This window comes from Ictidomys tridecemlineatus, chromosome 1 (genome assembly GCF_052094955.1).
Source record: "Ictidomys tridecemlineatus isolate mIctTri1 chromosome 1, mIctTri1.hap1, whole genome shotgun sequence".
Classification (NCBI taxonomy): Eukaryota; Metazoa; Chordata; class Mammalia; order Rodentia; family Sciuridae; genus Ictidomys; species Ictidomys tridecemlineatus.
This window is the reverse complement of record NC_135477.1, coordinates 213,365,951-213,386,474: the sequence shown is the minus strand read 5'-3', so window position 1 is coordinate 213,386,474 and position 20,524 is coordinate 213,365,951. Positions and strand designations below refer to the sequence as shown.

Here is a 20,524-nt window from a genome sequence, read left to right as displayed (position 1 = left end):
AGAATTATCAGATATGTATATGACATATCTATATATATCTAAATATATCTGTATATTTCTAAATTTTATCATATATATCTCTATAATCTCTAAATGATGGATGGACTTCCTCATATAAATTTTCCTAAACTGTTTTCTTTTTTAGTCTATTAAAATGGGTAAATTACATTGATTAACTTTTGATTGTGAAACAAATTTTGCATTCCTGGGGTAAACTCTAGTAATAATACATTATACTTTTTATATATTGTTGCATTCAATTTGCTAAAATTCTGTTAAGAATTTTTGCATCTGTATTTATGTGACATTCTAAGTTATTTTTTGTAGTGGCTTTATCTGGTTTTGTTATCAGGGTATTCTGATCTCATAAACTGAGTTAGGAAATAGTTTCTTCAACTTAAATGATATTTTATACAGCAATAATATTATTTCTACTTTAAATGTTTGGTGGGATTCCTGAAAGAGGCCATTTGGGCATGAAATTTTCTTTGTTGAAAGTTTTAAACTAAATGTTTAATATCTTTAGTAGATGCAGGATACTCTAATTTATTCACTTTTTGAAAGTTTTTCTGGGTTGTATTTTTCAAGTAATTTTATCTAAGTTTTCCAATTTATCAGTATATGTCTGCTCATAATATTTCTTTATGTCTTTAATATTCATATCTGTAATGTTGGTGTTTCTCTCTTTACCTACTTAGTTTGGATGGTGATTTTTTGACTTTATATATCCTCTCATAGAATCAGACTTTACTTTCATTAGTTTTCTGTTTCCTGTTTCACTGATTTCATCTCTGATTGTATTACTCCTTTCTTTTAATTTCAAGGGTTTCATTTGTCTCCCCTTCCTACACTTGGTAAAGTCATTAATTTTGACACATTTCTTCTTTACTGACACATACATTAGTGCTATAGAGTTGCCTTTAAGTCCTGCTATAGAGCTACCCCAGAAATATTCTTTTCTTTTCTTTTTTGGTTCTTTGTGGTACTGGGGATTGACAGAGTTAACTCTATCCTCAGTAACATCCTCAGCTTTATCTTTTAAATTTTGAGATAGGGTCCACTAAGTTGTTTCCTCCTGCCTTAGCCCCCCTGAATTGCTGGGAGTATAAGTATGTACCTCCATGTCTAGCTATACTTTTATTTTCATTCAGTTCAATACATGTTTTAATTTTCTTTTGCTGCTTTTTTGATGTAATTAATTATTTGGAAGCATGTTAGATTCTAAACATTTGAGAATTTTCTAGGTAGCTTTCTGCTATTGATTTGTAATTTAATTTCCTTGTGGTCAGAAAGCATCTCTGTATGACTTGAACCTTTAAAAATTTATTGACACTTGTTTTATGGCACAGAGTTAAATCTGTCTTGGAAGATGTCCTATGTACATTGCTTCTGTTGGATGACGTGTTATATAAATGTTAACCAGGTCAAATTGTCAATATTGCTCTTCATGCCTTCTGTATCTTTACTGATTTACTGTGTACTTGTTCCACTAATTATTGAGAGAGGTGTTTGAAATTTTAACTGTGATATTTTTCTTAATCCAGAAAGATGTTTCCTTATAGATCTAACATAGTTTTTGTTACTCAATGTTATTAAATACACAGAATTTTTATGTTCTTTTGACTGTGAACTTTTATCATTATGAAAAAAAACCCTCTTTTTCTTGGTAATATTCTATGTTTTGAAACCTTCTGTGTCTGACACTTTAACTTCCTTTTGAGTATCAGCCTTTTTTTGGTAACTGCAATAATTTTGGAACAGTTTGTAAACATGTTCAAAAACAAAGTTACCAAAAATGTAAGGGAATAAAAGAGTAGCTGAGGGAATGATTTCCTCTTCCATTGAGGGATGGTGGGTAAGATTTTAACTTTCTACATTATACAGACCATTTAGTTCTATTAAAAACAAAATAATCACAGGCTTCAATAAATCTGTTTTCCTGACCATCTCCCTTAAAAACCAGTAGCATCAAGAATAATAGGATCTGAAAACTCAAGTGAAGACAAAAGTGAATTTTGGAGGGCTGGGGTTGTGGTTCAGTGGTAGAGCACTCGCTTAACATGTATGAGGCCCTGGGTTCAATTCTCAGCACCATAAACAAACAAACAAACAAACAAAGGTCCATTGGCAACTAAAAAAATTTTTTTTTTAAAAAGTAAATTTTAGATGGTTTTAGTATTTCTCTACTGCTGCAAATTCTTAAAGTTCTTCCACTTTTATTTATTGAGATTAGTTCTGAGACAGGATGCTGAGATGTGCAGAGGTTAACAGGAAAAAGAGACTGAGTTTTTGTAATATAAGAAGATGTTGGAAAAGAATACAACTTATCTTTTGTGTACAAAATAGTCGGGGATAGAAACCAAATTAAGCAGATTCTATGTACCATGTGACATATTCTAGTATAATGGGAAAAAAATAAACAACAAAAAGGCAAAAACGAGGGTTATGGAATCAGAAACAAACTTACCTCCTGTTTCTACGAGGAGGTTTTCGATCTTAGGCAAATTACTTAAAATGTGAAAAGCTTATTTCTTACCAATAAAATAGTAGCTCTTACATAAAATAGAGAAAACTTTTTAATGATAAATACGATATATGAGCATAACATAACACAGCAGGACATCTAGAAACATTAGGGTTGAAAAAAAATTACTGCTTACGTTTTTCCTGTAATGCCTGCAATTTATTCAGTTCTTCATTCTCTTCATCACTATCTTCACTACTTGTACTGCTGACATCCAAAACTATGTCCCTTTTGGGATCTACTCGGAGAAAATTGCGGCACTCAAAAGTCAGATGACCAGCTAAGTGAACAAAAGAGAGAGAGAGACAGAGAGAGAAAGAGAAATAAACTATATGCTGTGTATTTTTGTTTTATTGCCTCATGATAAGCAACCAATTACAATTTCAATAATATAACATATAAAATACTTTAGTTTTTATTTAGTTGATGGTAGTTTAGTTATTTTCCCTATACTTTTCTTCTGAAAAGAGATCCTTTACCTTTCTTTGCTGGAAGTTCTAATTCAATTAATATTTTGGGGGACACCTCATATGAATTTTAGAGTGTTGAATTACTGTATTTTCCCTTTCTAAAAGTATGTAATATTTTAAACCAAACTAAAAACGTACTATTATATTTGAAATGATATATTTTACTCCTTTCTCTTACTTTTATTTCTCAGCTTAACTACTATATCATGCAATTATACAGTTTTCATCTAATTAAAATTGTCACAATTATATACATGCATTAATGTAACTGAATATGCTTTTTTCTAAAGGACACCTAAAATTTTAATTCTGACATCATTTTCCTAATGACTCTCCCTATAAGAAAACTGTAATAACTATCTACTTACTGCATAATACATTTTAAAAAAATCTAATATACAAATACCAGAAAAGTACAGGAAACAATTTAATCAATATTTAGATACCTATCACATACATGTCAACATTTTGCAACATTTACTTTCTTTTAAGGCAAATGTTCACACACACACATGTGCACACACACACACACACACACAAGTAGGCAGTTTATATTACCTTTGAAACTGCCTCAATCTCATTTAATTCTGTCTTTGGAATTAACTACACTGAGGTTCATGTCTACCTTTCCCAAACAATGCTATTGTATGTTGTGTTTTCAAGAAATAAACACCATTAGACCTATCATTCTGTAACTTGTTTCTGCCACTCAATATGTTTTATGATTCACTTACATTAGCATAAGTAGAAATAATTTTCTTATTTCATCTAACAAATCATATTTTGTTATATAAAAATCATATTTATTTATTTATCCTACTACTGATAGAAGCTTAAGTTACTTCTAGTAAATTCTAATTAACTTTTTTGTGCACACCTACCAGTTTTCTCTAGGGCAATTTTCTTGACCATGATTGACCAATGGTTACACAAAGATGATTATGATGATAATGATAACACACACAAAAGAGTAAAGGTGAACTCCTCACTTCATACCACATGCGAATGTTAACTCAAAATGGATTAGACACTGCAGAATGTAAGAGCTAAAAGCATCAAACTCTTAGACAAAAGTACAGAAGTAAATATTCATCATTTTGGTTTGGCAACAGACTCTAAGATGTGACACTAAAACTACAAACATTCAAAGAAAAAATGATAAAACTGGACTTAATCAAAATTAAATTTTTTGTGCAAAGAATGTTTTCAGGAAATTTTTTTTTAAAGAGAGAGTGAGAGAGGAGAGAGAGAGAGAGAGAATTTTTAATATTTATTTTTTCTTAGTTCTCGGCGGACACAACATCTTTGTTGGTATGTGGTGCTGAGGATCGAACCCGGGCCGCACGCACGCCAGGCGAGCACGCTACCGCTTGAGCCACATCCCCAGACCCAAAAATTTTAAAATTACTATTGTAGAGGAGAAAATATTCGTAAATCATCTATCTGGTAGGGTTTAATATCTAGAATATATTTAAAAAGAAAAACAACAAAAAGACAAACCAGTTTAAAAAATGTGCAAGTAACTTAAATAGACATTTATCCAGAAAAGAAATACAAACAGCCAAGAAGCACATAAATACATTTTTCACTAGGAAAATACAAATTCAAACCACAAGAAATAACTTCATGTCTTTTAGGATGGTTCTTACTTTTCTACTGTCAAAATTTCTGACACTAAGTTTGTGAGTTTCTTCCACACCAACAAGCAGTTCTTTCTGGACACTAACTGGGTATTCTACAATTAAATTAATTTGACATTACCTAGAATTACTGTAGACCCTATAGATTAAGGGCTCAATTCCACAAAATTGCCCCAAATCCAGATGCCCATCATAAATCTGGGCCACCCATCCTTTTGACTGGCTATATAGTCAGAGGTTCTCACAAGCCCCTCTTAAGTTTGATAATTTGCTTAAATGGCTCAAAGAACAGAGGAAAAAGATTATTTACCAAGAGCAGAAACAATCAAATGGAAGAGCAAAGTGCGGGTAAGGGGAATGGAGCTTCCATCCCTGGGTATGGGATGCTTCCAGGACCTCGATGTGTTTCCCAACCTAGAAGCTCTCTGAATCCTTTAGTTCAGAGTTTTTTGTTTGTTTGTTTGTGTTTGTTTTCCCCTATTACATGGGCATGACTGATTAAATCACTGACTGTTGGTGAGTAAAGTCAGTTTCCAGCCCCTTGTCCTTATTCTTCTCCTTCTGGATTGATGGAAGCTGGGCTAAAGGTGTCAATCTTATATAGTTGGTTCTTTTGCAACCAGTTCCCATGTTGATGCTGTCTAGGGGTCCATAAAGAACCATCTATTAGTATTAGTATAAACTTAGGTTTGGCTAAAAGGGACTTGTTAATGAATAACAAAATATATTCTTATTACCCCTATCAGTCAGGAAATTTCAAGTGTTTTAGAAACTCAGTGTCTGGAATCAGGCACAATGATCAAATATATATTTCTTATTATCACAAATGGCTACAAGTAAAAAAATGGAAAATAATAAATGTTGGTAAGGATGTGGAGAAATATCAAGACGCTGTATATTTTTAGTGGGAAATAAAATGATTTAGCTGCTATGCAAAGCAGTTTAGAAGTTTTTCAAATGCCAATAGGTGACCTAGTAATTCCATACCTAGGTATATAGCTAAAATTATTGAAAACAGGGACTTGAGCAGATACTTGTACAGCAATGTTCACTATAGCATTATTCAAATATTTATCAATGGATGAACAGATAAACAAAACATGGTATATCCATACAATGGAATATTATTCAACCATAAAAAGCATGCCACAATGCATGCCATGGCATGGCTGAACCTTGAAAACATTAGACTAAGGGGAATGAGCCACACAAATATCTTGTGATTCCACCATATGAAATATCTACAACAGGCAAATTCACAGTGGCAGAGAGTAGAGAGAAGCTGCCAGGGGCTGAGGAAAGAACGGAATAGAAGAAAGATATTGCTTTAATGTTTAAAGTTTCTGTTTTGGGTGTTAAAAATGTTATAGAATAGAGTGGTAATAGTTGTCCAGCATTGTGAATATAGTTAATGCCACTAAATGATATACTTCAAAATGGTCAAAATAGTATATTTTATGTTGTATACATTTTACTAAAATAATAATAATAAAAAGGAATAAAAAGGAGCATAGTACAGTGTAAAATCTTACAGATAACCAGAATCCCACTTAGAATAAACCCAAGCCTCTGTTTTCTAAGTTGTTAACAATAACAATAATCCATAGCAATTATTATTTAAAAAATCTTTTTTTGGTAGTTGTAGATGGACAGAATGCCTTTATTTTATTTGTTAAATTTTATGTGGTGCTGAGGATTGAACCCAGTGCCTCATGCATGATAAGGAAAGTGCTGTGTCACTGAACTACAGCCCCAGCCCATCCACAGCAATTATTGAGGACTTCCTGTGGCCAGGCATTGATCTAAACACTTGACTTGCATGAATTCATTTAATCTTCACAGCAACTCTATGGAAATAGGTAATATAATTATCTCAACCTATAGAAAGAAAAATGAAGCACACCACAGCTAGGCAATTTGCCTAATATCACATAGCTAGTAAGAGCCAGCTGAAGTTTGTTGCTTAGTAATCTGGTGCCAGAGCCACTAATCTTGAATGTTCATAAAAACCAAGATACCTATTTCATAAAGTTGTTTTAAAAATGAAAGCAAGGAAATTTATTTTTGAAGTGTTTAGCAAATAGTCTAATACCAAATAAGTATTTAATAAATGATACCAGCTTATGACCCTATATTGTATCAATATAAACAAAAGTATATTCTCTTGTTTCCTTATTCACATGGGCAACTCAGTATATGCCAAGTAACAATAAAGTCTCTAGTTTCATTTTGACTGTGGCAGATAAAAGCCTGCCAATGCATAATTAAAAACAAAACTCTTGTTTTATAATTAGGGCTCCTAAATGACTACTTCTTGGCCTATTGTATATATAAACCATGCTAACACACTGTTAACTTAAGCAAGCTTTGGCTCTACCTAAAATCCTCTGCAAAAGCTACTAAATAGATAATTAAACTCAATTAAATAATTAAATCCCAATTAATCAAGCTTCACACCCCTCTCATTTTGGTTAAAAAGACATAGGCCTCTGTAGTTATTGAATCCTAGCCATGTACCACAGTTTATGCTCTCCTGATCACTGCCTTCCTCTTCTTGTCTTTTTACTATAGTTTCTGAAACATACTGGAAGTTAACTCCAGTTTGGACAGTGTCACCATTTATCTACAAGTAAATAAACATTAACCAATTCTAAGATGAATCAGTAACTTTAAAAAGTTGACCTCATATTCTGGGATACACAAGGAAGATGGCTCACTTGTCTAGTGTTTTCTATTATATAGATGAACAGCCACATGCTACAGGTGAACAGCGCTATTCAGTGAGGTCTTTGGAACTTCTTACCTGCCATAAGCTTTAATGGGCAAAGCAGATTGTTGGCTTTTCTTGGTTCCCTGATATTCTGTCTTCCATGACTACCTGTCACCTGCAACTACTCTATCTATGAGAATTTTAACTTCAGTATTGCACTGACTTTCAATCTTCTAGTTTTCTCATTTCTTCACACCAATCATAGATATATTTGTGAATCTCATTAAGACCTACAGTGCCTCAATCCCTTCATTTTCTCTTAGCCTCAAGTCTTTCATTACTGATCAACTCTTGTGTCTCTTTGACTCTTTCATACCCTTGTCTGTCTACTAATTATATTTCACTGCAACATAAGGTTTGGCTCAAATTTTCTGGATTATTCCCACCCCTGCAAAGTCAAGCTATGCTTGAGAACAACACATACTCATAAAGATTAGCATAAAAATAAACTAGTTGTCTCACTTTTTATTTGTCCTTAGTCTACTTCCTTTCCTACTTCTAAATGACTTTTCCAAACCTGTGCCCGACTCAAGAAATTCCTTAGCCCTGTTGTCCTATTCCACTCCAACCAACTCCCTAAAAAGACACGTCTATCTCCTAGTTTATAAAGAAAATTGAGATTACCAGGCAATATTTCATTTTACTTTTTGTCTCTATACCTAAAAACATGTATTCCTGCACTCATTTAGTTTCTTCCAAACTGAAGAGGTATCCTTGACATACCTCCTTGGGGAATTTACTTAATCTTTTAATCTTCTTCTGTGTCAGATATCTGTAATGTCTCTGCTAATGCCTCCTCAGTCTATATAAACATAGCTCAAAAATCCTCCAGTTTCTCCACATTACCTTTTAGGAATTTCTTATTTTTCTTCTAAATTTCTTGAAAATGGAGACTACATTAGCCTTCTATGTGTGTCCATAATATGCAGGAAGCTTATAATTCCAGGGTTCTACATTTCAAGTGTAATAGTGCTTTCCCTGTACCCTGTTATTGTGAGCTGCAACCTATCTTCACAGATTTCTAGGTAGATAGTACTGTTTCTAGTTGAGAAGTAATGACAGAAGAATTCTACACTTAAATTCCTTTACATGTATCTTAACTTGTTCTTTATCTTCGAAGAAACAAACTATAAAAAGTAGAAAATTCATTCGAGATGTGAGTTGCAAACAAAACATTTGTCAACATTAATAAGCAGATTATAGGCAAAAAATGTAAGGGCTCTATATCAAAAAAGTTAAATAAAACATTAGAGGTATTGAGACATCTACTTTCATTTCCTGCTGTTATATACAAATATCCAACCAATGAGTCTGCTATTTTGATCTTTTTAAAATTGTGTTTTCTGAGAACGGTCATAATTATTTGATATTTACTCCATAGAAAGGATTAGAGTACTTATAGTTATTCATACATTTCCAACTTCAAAAAAATCTAATAAAAGCTCACTGTAATAATGCTTTCTATAAAATTCTTTTAAACTAATTTTGCTAAGGAAATTCTGCCCTGAAAAGGACATTTTATTTAGCAACATGTTCATTCCTACCTTGAAATTAACATGAAACAGCAATATACCCACTATTGAAACATAAAGACAATAAAATATTTTCAAATACTAGAATTCTTAAAATTGTACAATGGATAGAGAAACAATATTCTTTTGTAACTAAATGAAGAATGCTCATATTTCTGAGCACTAAAAATTTCAAATAATCTTATTTGTCTTTCCCTTACCTCTACACTAGCAACACAAAGATTCTGGCCCCCAAATAAAAGACGAGTTTATTTTTAAAATGTAGTTTCTGTGTCAAAGATATATAAAATGAGGAGACTACCATCTCTAACAGTTGTAGGGATGTAATTTTAACAAAAAAGGGAAATATTACTAAAATTTTTCATATGAGACAAATTAGAGATTGTTAATCACTAAAATAATAATAATAATCTGAATAATAAAAAAGAAAGAACTAAAGTTGGAAAGAAGGTGAAACTATTTGCTAACTTGGCTTCTTTTAAAAACTAATTGATACAGATGCTTCCATTGTTATCTATAAATAAAGTAGCAATTAGGAGACTAGATGAACAAATATTCTGTTTCCAGAAAATGAGCTTAACTGCCTTCCTAGAAGTCTTAGTTATTAAAAGAAGTCAAAGAATAAACTGATATGAATAGAGAGACTAGGAAATCCATTCCAGATTTTTAAGTAAATGTAGCATTTCTATCTGTAAAAGGTTCCTAAGTTTTCTAGAATAATGAGACATGTAAATCAGCAATAATTGAAACAATGTAAATAAAGCAGAAATAAATATGAATAAATTAAAGAACAGAAAAGAAGGCAATCACTTTTTACATGCAAGTCTGTCCTTCAGTTTTCATTTATATGAGAGATATACTTATGCAACCACTTTTGCTACTTGAGCAAACTTCCTCTGAACCAAATGTGAGTCTTTGCTTGGAAGCTTGTGACTTACCTCCTTGGCATCTTTCATTGTGTCCATCTGATGGAGATGAATATCCTGAGTTCTCTTTTAAACTATACTCTTGCATGGATTTTTTTTAATTAAACCACCCTTACATTGTTAAAAAAAATAATTCTTCAATGAATTGGTGTATTATTAACAATCCAGGCTGATTTGCACAGTCTCCAAACAACTTAGAAAACAGCAAACATTGTCATAATAGCTATTAGTAAAGCCTTAGGAATTGTTACAGAAAATTCAACTATGAAAATGTTACTTATTTACAGTATAAAATTACAATTTTTTTAGTATTATATATAGTTTCACCTGTTTAGCTTTATCTTTTCAGGTTATGACAGTAAACATAATGGAGATTAATGGTTGTTTAAAACAAGTATTTTTTTGTCCATGAGAAAAATTTCTGGAATCAATCAAACCCTTATATAAAAAGGATAAATATCTCAATAAACATGAACAATTTTCAAAAATAGTTTTCAATGCCTTCACCTCTTTGTCTAGTATCCAGGTTAAAGAATAAAAGAATAAGTATATATAGATTTGATAAAATATATATTTTCTCCAAACTCCTAAATCTACTACTAACCACTTGTACTTTATGACATCTTTGCTAGTCATCAGGTAGATGACTACCTGTTACTGGGTCTACAGCAAGAAAGAAAACTGCATATTTAATACTAACAGAAAATTCTCAATAAACTGTAAACCTTAGTTTAGGAATAAACTAAGGATGCCAAGGTATACTGCCCAAAGAGCAAGGAATCCAGTAAGAACAGTGTACAGAATTTTGCCTTTAGTGTACTTACGGTAGCCACATTTTTTACAGCCTGCTCTGACATTGTCCTTGTTGCAACCTGAAATGCAATTGGATAGATTTTAGGAAATGTATATAAACAAAATCATAAAAACATTATAAAATTTCTTGAAAAGAAAATACAAAAATGATGTCCAATTCATCTTAGTAATATTACTCAATTATAAGTAGAAATCAATTTGCTCAAGGCCAGTTTACTCAGATTATTTGATAAACACTTCAAAGAATTTTTTTTTCTAATTCAATAGAAGTGCAGTCATATAGCCAAGAACTTAAACATTTTAGGAATTCTACCTTACAGAAGAAATTCCAGGGTACTTTGGCCTGTCCCTCAAATGTAAAACAATTGATTTACTAGATACATATGTGAACATTAAGGTTAATAAATGTTCTTCTGATATCCATTATAAGAAAAACAATCCAAACTTTCTTAAAAGAATTGGTGAAATTTTGGGAAAATCACTGTAGCTGCTAGGTATTATAAGAAATATCTAAACTCAAAACTCTTTTTTTTTTGTTTTGAAAATTTAACTACTTTTCATTGAAAACTGCACTGAATGCTATATGTCCACCTTTACAATAAACAAGTACAGTAATGCTAACTCACACTAAAACAAAACATACTTCTGATAGTCATTTTTCCTTTTGGGACAGGTTAAAGTTTTTCTTTTGTCACAAAAACAGGAATGTACCTATATAAAAGCTCAAAACAGGTCATCTTTGTAAACAAAAAGGCAATGATTCCCAAAAGGCTATGAATAGAACATGCAACTAGTTGATACAAATCTAATAGGATTTGTTAAAATCAGTCACATCTAATAACACATCTGAAGTCAACAATCAAATTTGATAAACGTTTACAAATTTTCTTAGTAGCTCTGGGTAATCAGTAGTACAGGCAGGTAATTCGGAAGACATAAATAGATAAAACAAAAACTGAGTTTTTATTGTGGTAAAACATACACAAGGTAAAATATACCATCTTAACCATTTTAAATGTACAATTCAGTAGCATTAAGAATATTTAGTGTTATACAACTATTAGTATTATCCATTTTCAAAAGAGTTTCTTCATCCCAAATAGTAACTGTACCCACTAAATAACTGTGTATTCTCTACTTTTTCCAGCTACTAGTAATCTGTATTCCACTTCCTGTCTGTAAAAATTTGCCACATGTATGAGGAAATCATACAATATTTATCCTTAAGAGTCTGACATATTTTACTTAGCAGAATGTTTTCAAAGATCATTTTACAGCATATATCAGAATTGTATTCTTTTTTATGGTAGAAAAATATTCCATTATGTGCATACATAGTTAAAACTAATTTTCACCACTTTTAAGAAAGTTTGGATTGTTTTTCTTATAATGGAAATCAGAAAACATTTATTTTTTTTAATATTTATTTTTTAGTTGTAGTTGGACACAATACCTTTTTTATTTTTTTACTTTTTATGTGGTGCTGAGGATTGAACCCAGGGCCTCACATACGCTAGGTGAGCGCTCTATCACTAAGCCATAACCCCAGCCCCAGCAGAACATTTATTAAACTTAATGTTCACATATATATCTAGTAAATCAAAATTAGTGGCTTCCATCAAACAATAATAAGTCCAGTACAGTATTATTCCATTTTCTTGATGAGGGGTATCTAGCTATTAAAACAATGTAATAATACATTAAAGTACATTAACACAAATATGAAAGTGTCAATTTCAATGAAAAATCATTTTAAAACAATTTCTTTAATTCTTGAAGTCAAAACATTGATTATTTCCCACAATTCCAATTTTCTTCAAAAATATACATACAGAGCTACTCTAATAAAAATAGAGTATATTTACTCTAGTAAAAATAGAGCTATAATGCTTGTTCTAAAAATGAAAATGTTATTTCAATGCAACTGATATATTAGGGGAAAATTTGAGGATAATGTAACTTTCATCCATAACAAAAGTAGGTGAATGCAGAAAATTGCAAACAGCTGGTCTGAGCTGCTGAGGAATCCACAAAACATACAGGAACATACTCTAAACATTTCTGGTGACTTCAGTTCACCTCAGTGTTGTGGACAGCACTCATCTGCACCTGGTGTTAAGATTTTTCTCATCAATTTCACATCATCATCCTCCTTCCACCTTTTTATAACAAGTGACTAACTGCATCTCTTCTGAACTCTACTTCCACAACAACCTCCAGGTCTTCTTAAAGGTGAGTGCCATATTTATTGTAGTATTTACGTACTGTATAAGCAATTAACTTATTATATAACCATGCTACTGTTTTTATCAGGTTCCTATCCTTTTTTTTTTTTTAGTGTGTCACTAATGACATATTGAGCATTATGCCCCCAATCCCATTTTCCCCATAAACCTGTGGTTTTTACTGCATAGCTGAGGAACACACATACCACACTATATTGCTGAATTGTGAAATGAAATTGGAATAATATATAATCTGAGGCTCTTCCATTATGAAAATAACTGCATATTCAGAAAAAAAAGCTCTGAGAATAGGGGCAAATGGTAAGTCTGCTTCCATAGAAATTTCAGATGCTGAATAATGCTAAACAAAACTTCAATAAATGTACCATTACATTACCCACAATATACTAAAAAATATTGTAATGGACAGATCTGAAATAATCTTAGTATATATTAGAAGTGAACTCCTTAATGAGAAAACATACTGATAAAATTCACTGTTCAATTTTTTCATATTTTTTGAATGAACAAAATATAAAACATTTTCTGGGAAATCATCTTTATCAAAATTGAAACTTTTACATAAAAGGGAAATATAACAAAATCTTTATATATAAAGTAACTCCCTATCAGTTATTTCCTGACCAGCCTTTGCTTAAATAAAGATTCCAGGCCTTTAATTCCAGCTACCTGGGAGGCTGAGGAAGGATTGCAAATTCAAGACCTGCCTGTGCAACTTAGTGAGACCGTCTTAAAATAAATAAATAAATAAATAGAAAAATAAATAAAACTTATTTCCAGCTTCATTTGTCACTAATTTTCATGACTGCTTGGCTAAATGTCTGGGTCTTTGAATCCAGGGCAAATGACAACATAGATCTAAGACAATTAATACAATGATGTGGAGACGGCTCATTTTGTCAGGATTCACTGTCTAGTAGCATTGATGACATGGGCAGCAGCAGCCCTAACCAGGTCTCAACCCATGCAGGATCTTGAATACGGATTCCCTTGAATTACCATCCAGGCTTTTCTTAGATTCAGTAATATCTTTCTTTATTCTACTTAAGTTAACTAGTAATTTTCAGTTGTTTGGAAGAAGTACAATGATACTTGTAACCTATGGTAAACTGAACAGTTAGGCTATCCTGTGAGGCTCCTACTCAGCTATCTATTTTCCTCCTTTAGGCTCCTTTGGAACTCTTTGTTCCATTCCTTTCTAAAATCTGCTAAGGTTTTTAAGAAAAATGCTGCCTACCCACCTCAAAGTTTACCTTTCTATTCATGACATGCAATTAGAATGCTTTCAAGACAAACATAAATTTGATCAGGAATAAAAAACATAAATGGCAAAAACCATCAAAAGCAAACTCAAAAGACACTTGAGGCAGGCATGGTGGCGGACACTTGCAATTCCAGCAGCTTGGGAGGCTGAGGCAGAGTATGGCAAGTTCAAAGCCAGCCTCAGCAACTTATCAAGGCCTTAAGCAAGTCAGGGAGACCCTGTCTCTAAATAAAACATATATTTTTAAAAAAGGGCTGGGGATGTGGCTCAGTGGTTAAGAACCCCTCTGGGTTCAACTGTTGGTACAAAAAAAAAATTAATGTCCATTTTGGATTTGGAGGATGCCTGTCAAATTTTTCTTTAAATTATTCTCTATAATCACTTAAACTTAAAAGTAAATAGCTTAAGTAACTAAATTTTCTTTGGATTAAACAATTAGAAATTGTAATCATTGCTGCCATAGGATGCATTATTTCATTTTAATTTGATTAGATTTAATTAGACTAGGCTAAGTTCTTTTCCTTTTTGTAAGAAGTTTTAAATTGGTTATTATTCCATTGTGGTTTTAGTTAATATAATTTTGGGATCCTTAAACAGAACATCAATTTGCTGAGCTTCTAATCTCCAAATTGTGGTCAAATTTTATATGATGTAGGTGCTAATATGTATGTCCTGCTGAAGTGGAATACAAATAAAACTCCAAATATTTAAACCTTTATATTGATTTATATGAATAATTTAGATACACTCCTTGTTTGGGATCCCAAATATTGAAGGGAGGATAATTAACTGAACTTAGAAATTCTAAGAAATGAATTTAAAAAATAGATTAAATGAGTTCCTTGATGAAAATATATTGAAGGAGAAGATGTCCTAATGTTCAATTAAAAATGTCTTCATAATTTATTTGACTCCCAAAAGAGTGATAAAAGTAAAACAAAGAGTTGATAACTGATATGAAAGCGCTAACATTTAAGTGAATGCATAAAACTCTTTCATCCACTTACCTCACAAAATAATCTACGAAGAAAATTGTTTTAGGTATTACCTGTCTCAAGAGACAGAAATTCATTATCAAATGAAACAGTGAAACAAAATCAAGATTGCTATCTAGACAAGTCTATTTGTTTTAGTACTAGATTTTGCTTAGCAGCAATTCTAGTGATCAACCATCTAAGTATTTATTATTTACTTATCATTGCTATAATTCTGAATTGAATGTTAGAAAAGCCACAAAGATAAATAAAGGTAAAGTCCCTCATTCAAGGAAGCTATGATATCAGGCATGTTAGTTATTTTTCATAACAAGAACAAAATGCCTGAAAAAAAAAACTTAAAGGGAAAAAGGTTCATTTTTCTCATGGTTTCAGAGGAGTAGGTCATGTTTTGTTAAGTCCATTGCTTTGGGCCTAACATGAAGTAGAACATCATAGCAAAAGGGCAGGGTAGAGGAAAGCTGCTCACTTTATGACAGTTGGGAAAGAGACTGGGAGCTAGAGATGGAGGGAGAGAGAGGAGAGAAAGAGGGATAAAGAGAGAGAGAGGGAACGAGAAAGAGAGAGAGACAGGCATAATAGATTCAGCTTGGCCTTTCTTGAGGTGGTTCTGATAGTGATTATTATAAGGTATGTCTATATAATAGTGAGAGAGAGGGCTGGGGACAAGATATAGTTACCAAGTACTTGCACATCCCGAGGGCCTACTCTTCCAACTGTCTATAGTTTTCATCACCTCCTGCTGAGAGCCACGGCCAAGTAGGAATTTCCTTGTCAGCCTACCCAATGTTGCTTAGAGGGAGGACTCTCCATTGTGGAAATGGGCTTGCCTTGGACCCAGGTCATTTGCAGTGACATTGCATGAATGTTTGAGAGTTTTGATTTGAAAGATGACCTTGCTCAGGGATTAGGGCAGATCTGGGTTTAGGGTGGATCCTGCTGGGAATAGGGCGGTTCCAGGTTTAGGGCGTATCCTGCTGCCTCGGGCGCCTGATCCTTGAGTTCCCCTTGAGTTCTCCCGGGATTCAGAGAGTATTTGGGATGCAGAGCCCGGTGGAGGTGTGGATTTTTCCCAGAACATGTGTGTAGAGTGCCGGTGAGAGTTTGGGAATAAAGAATTGCTGGTTGAATCTACAAGGCTGTGAGTGGCTCTTGATTTTGTGCCCAGCCAGACTGCGGCAACCTCCCAATGCCATCAAATCCACTGATGAGTTTGGGAACTCTCATGATCCAATCACTTCCCCAAAGCCCACAAGTCTTCAAAAACATGAACCCTAGGGTGTTCATTCTAAATCTAAACCATAACACCAAGTTATTTAGGATAATAAACCCTTATTGTTATAAATGACAGACTGTGCCAGGTGTCAAAAAAGACATTATTTTTTCTGCTAATAAGCATGAAGAAGCAGCAGGCAAGAACCTCAGCTGAAAAACAGGGAATGGATAATAAAAGGTATAAGTAGTAAAAGTAGGCATGGATAATAAAAGTGGAAATGGACAATAATAACAAAGGCAGGTAGGCAGGAAAACATCTAAGAGGTCAGAGAATCTGGCCGAGTCAGATTTTTGCAACACTGCAGAATGCATGAGAAGAGTGGTGGAAGGAAAAGGTAAAAAAAGTGATTTGGTTTGCATTTCTCTGTTTGCTAGAGATGATGAGCATTTTATGCCCAGGTACTTCATTCTTGTAGAGAGAGAGAATTTTGATATTACAATGCCTTAGAAGCTTAAATCTAAGGCATCAACTTGTCATTAAGTAGACAAGGTAACTGAGTTTCAAGAAGGTTAAGTGGTTTGAAGAGAATCACAAAATTCACAGGTAGAAGTTTAAAATTAATTTACTGCCTCCCAGAAATGGCAGGATTAGGTATGTGATTTAGGAAAATTATTTCAATAGCAATTTGCAGCATGAACAAGAAAGAAATGTAATTACCTATATAGTTTAGGAGTGAAATAAATTGGATATATTGTAACTTAGACATTCTTTTACTAAGGTGCTATAGTAATGTGTTTAAAAATCTTATTCATTTTGATATGCCAGGCTGAATGAATTGTTGACTTAGCCATTAATAATTCCCTACCTTGGCTACAGACTTCACTAAAGGAAAGGAAAAACAACAACAACATCAACAACAAAAATAGACCTATCTTTCCCCAAATTGAGTTTTTGTGCTGACTATATCAGTAACATATATTGCTACTTATGCCATGTCAATTATTCATGGAGAATGGTGAATCACTGACATGATTTCAACAACTGAGTTAATTTCAACAACTGTGAATGGGAAAAGCAATTTTCCAAAGAAAGTAAACTTCAATGAAACCTATGTTCAAATGTCATTTCTCTAAAAACAAGTAAGCATCCAAGATTTTTCTAAGAGTCTACAATATTTCATTGTGTAACTTACATAATGGTTTAAGCTAACACCAATGCTAAGGAAAAACAGCAGAAGCATGTGACCATAAAAAGACAAAGCTGGTTTTCCTGTGTGGTTTGTGGAAAGTAGCCTCATTACTTTATAGTCATACCTTATAATAATCACTAGCAGAACCACTCCAAGAGATGCTGAGCTGAATCTATTATACCTAAAATAATAGAGCATAACATAATACTTGTCCTCATTGATGATTACCTTAAAAGGTTTCAATAGAGCTCTATTTTTCTTTTATATATTGTCTGGATCAATCATCCAAGAAATTATCTTAACTTTCTCTGTATCTATATTTTCTAATGGCACTTGCATTGTACTTTTATAGCACCTGCCATGCCTATTATCTCACTTTCTGCTGAGTTTAAATAGTTTATCTATGTCCTGCCATCTAGCTTAATGGCACAATTTATTATTATACCTTGAAGCATTATTTTGAATTGAAAGAAGATTAACATATCTATAACACTGGTCTAAGTTTACTGGAGTTAAATGGGGCTTTGGAAAATCACTTTGTCTTCTTCCTTAAGTAGCACAATGACTAAAGTTTTGCAAGGGCACAGACTATGACATTGTGTCCCTCAGAGTACCCATACCACACAGGTATTTTTTAAAAGTTTGCTCAAATAATGTAATGAACAATGACAACAGTCCAGTTTGGATGCAACCATGAGAAGCTAAACTCAACAGAGCTAATTTGGTCTATCAGGATACCCAGAAATCTACTGTGCAGGTTTGTCTCTCTCTCTCTCTCTCTTTTTTAAACTGGTCACTTAGATTGTGACATTCCCCAGGCTTCAGTCACAGATCTTCCTTTCACACTGTACACATTCCACCAGATCAGTTATACATTCTTTCAGCTTTAATCTTTCCTAAGTGCAGGTAGCTGACAGATCATTTTCTTTGGTTTTGATTTTTTTCCTAAACTAAATACTATATCTCATAATGTCTACTAGATATTTCTATTTCTATGTCAGACTAACCTCAACACAAGCTTGGAACAGAAGACATCATCATCCACCTACACTCTGCTCCTTGTCTTATCAGTAACAAGCCCCACCCAATTACCTAACAGTGAAACCCAGATAAACTGCATTCCCTATTTTTCTTTTATTATTATTATTATTGCACTGCAATTCTTAATACACCATTATACACAATTTATCATGTCTCTGATTGTATATAAGGTATATTGACACCAAATTCACATCTTCACACATGTATTTTGTATAATGATGACACCCATGTCAAATCAATCACCAACTGCTAGTAATTCAGCCACCAAAAATATGTCTCCAACCTATTTGTTTCTGTCCTTTTTTAATGAGACCATATCTTAGCAAGCATTATCATGACTTAATCAGAATTACTCCTAACTAGTGACTGTACCTCCAGGCAAACTCCCCTCCAATCTACCCTATAGACAGAATGATTTTTCAAAATATGAATTTGCTTAAAAACTCTTGAATGATTTCCTATGATTTCTAAGATGGCATCCAAACTCCTTGTCACTACTTGCAAGGTCCTTCAAGAGCCAGAAACTACCTTGTAAATCAATAATATAGTGTGGCAAAATGAATTAATGCACATGGTCTAGGAGCCAGACTGATTGGTCAGTTATGAACTTTCTCATAATAGAGGCAAGTTACTTGATTTCTCTGTTCCTGTTTTCTTATGTGTAAAATCAGAACATCAATGCTTATCCCACAGTGTGGCTGTGAAAGTTAAAGGAGATAAAATACAATATTTGCCATAGTATCTGACACATATGATAACATACTAAATCCTTAGTAAATATTAGCTATTTTTGTCATCTCTTTTTTAGTTAATTTCTCACTTCTCTTCATTTGTTTGCTGAGTGACATCTGTAGCAAATATCTTTCATGTCCTCTTCACCTATTACCTCTTCCTTTACATATCTAGTGTCTCTGACTGCAATCTCCCTTCCCAGAACTCTACCCTTCCCATAATTCTTTAGGTCTAATCTCAAATGCTACATTCACTGGAAAGTCCGTCTGGCCTCTGTTGTACCCTGTTAAGAGTCCCCTAAGTGCTCCCCAAGGCCTTGTATTTTACTTGACATAGTACTAGTCCCACTTTGTGTAAATTTCTCTTCACTGCTAAATTGTAATTTCTGTGTGAAAAGCAACAGTGTCTACCTTGTTCACAACTGTATTCCAAAAGCATACCTAGGATAGTGCCCAGCATATAGTAGGCAGTTAATAAAGAGTGTACATTTCCTCTCAGATCCAGAGATGCTCCTCCCCAAACTGGGAAAGGTAGAAAAGTAGTGTTCCTATAACCGCTTTCTTCAAATAATCTTCAGAAAAAGTTTCCACAGAACAAAACAAACAAACAAACAACAAAAAAAAAAAACCCATCTAAAAATCCTGGGAAGGGGGTGGGGATTAAGTAAAGTTGGGGCTCTAAAGCAATACTTTTCAGAATCTTTGTTATACTAAAGTAGGTTGTTAATCTCCAAGTAGGGGGAAAGGGTCTATTTACCAAATATTCTGCAACTAGGGTTCTGCAGATTTAAGTTCCCCTACGAGAACTTCTAAATGCTGGGAATCACGAGCAGGACATCTCTGGGGTACTTAGTCTGCAGGGTTTGTCACTTTTAGGAAGGAGAGTACTCTCTGGACACAGAAATTAGGAGCTAGAAGGTACACTACTAGTTATCCTTTAACAAAGCTCCTTCTTAAACTGAGGCCACAAAGGGAAAAGCAACTGGTCTACTGCCACACAGCGACTACACACAACAGGAAGAGCTGGAAGTACACTCGCATTTCGTCTCCGTGTCTTCCAGTCCAAATGCCTCTGGCTACCTGGGTCCACCAAGTATTCCCACTTCAAATTTTATTTTTAAGGCATACCAAAATGAAAGTCATTTCTTCTCGGCCGCCGGTCCCCTT

The 20,524-nt window shown here is 33.3% G+C and overlaps 1 protein-coding gene across 2 annotated transcripts in view; it reads right to left on the bottom strand.

Annotated features, from left to right (window-relative positions):
- The window catches only part of Srek1ip1 (SREK1 interacting protein 1), a 35,034-nt gene that overhangs the window by 14,035 nt on the left and 475 nt on the right, over nucleotides 1-20,524 (bottom strand). Inside the window, exons 2-3 of one of the 2 annotated variants that reach the window (XM_078015930.1) lie at nucleotides 10,687-10,734; nucleotides 2,661-2,804 (exon numbers count right to left, since the gene is read on the bottom strand). In XM_078015930.1, coding sequence (XP_077872056.1) covers nucleotides 2,661-2,804; nucleotides 10,687-10,734 — 192 coding nt within the window. Of the gene's footprint in view, nucleotides 1-2,660; nucleotides 2,805-9,874; nucleotides 10,059-10,686; nucleotides 10,735-20,524 lie in introns of those variants that run through there. The other variant, XM_078015924.1, reaches the window with a different exon arrangement.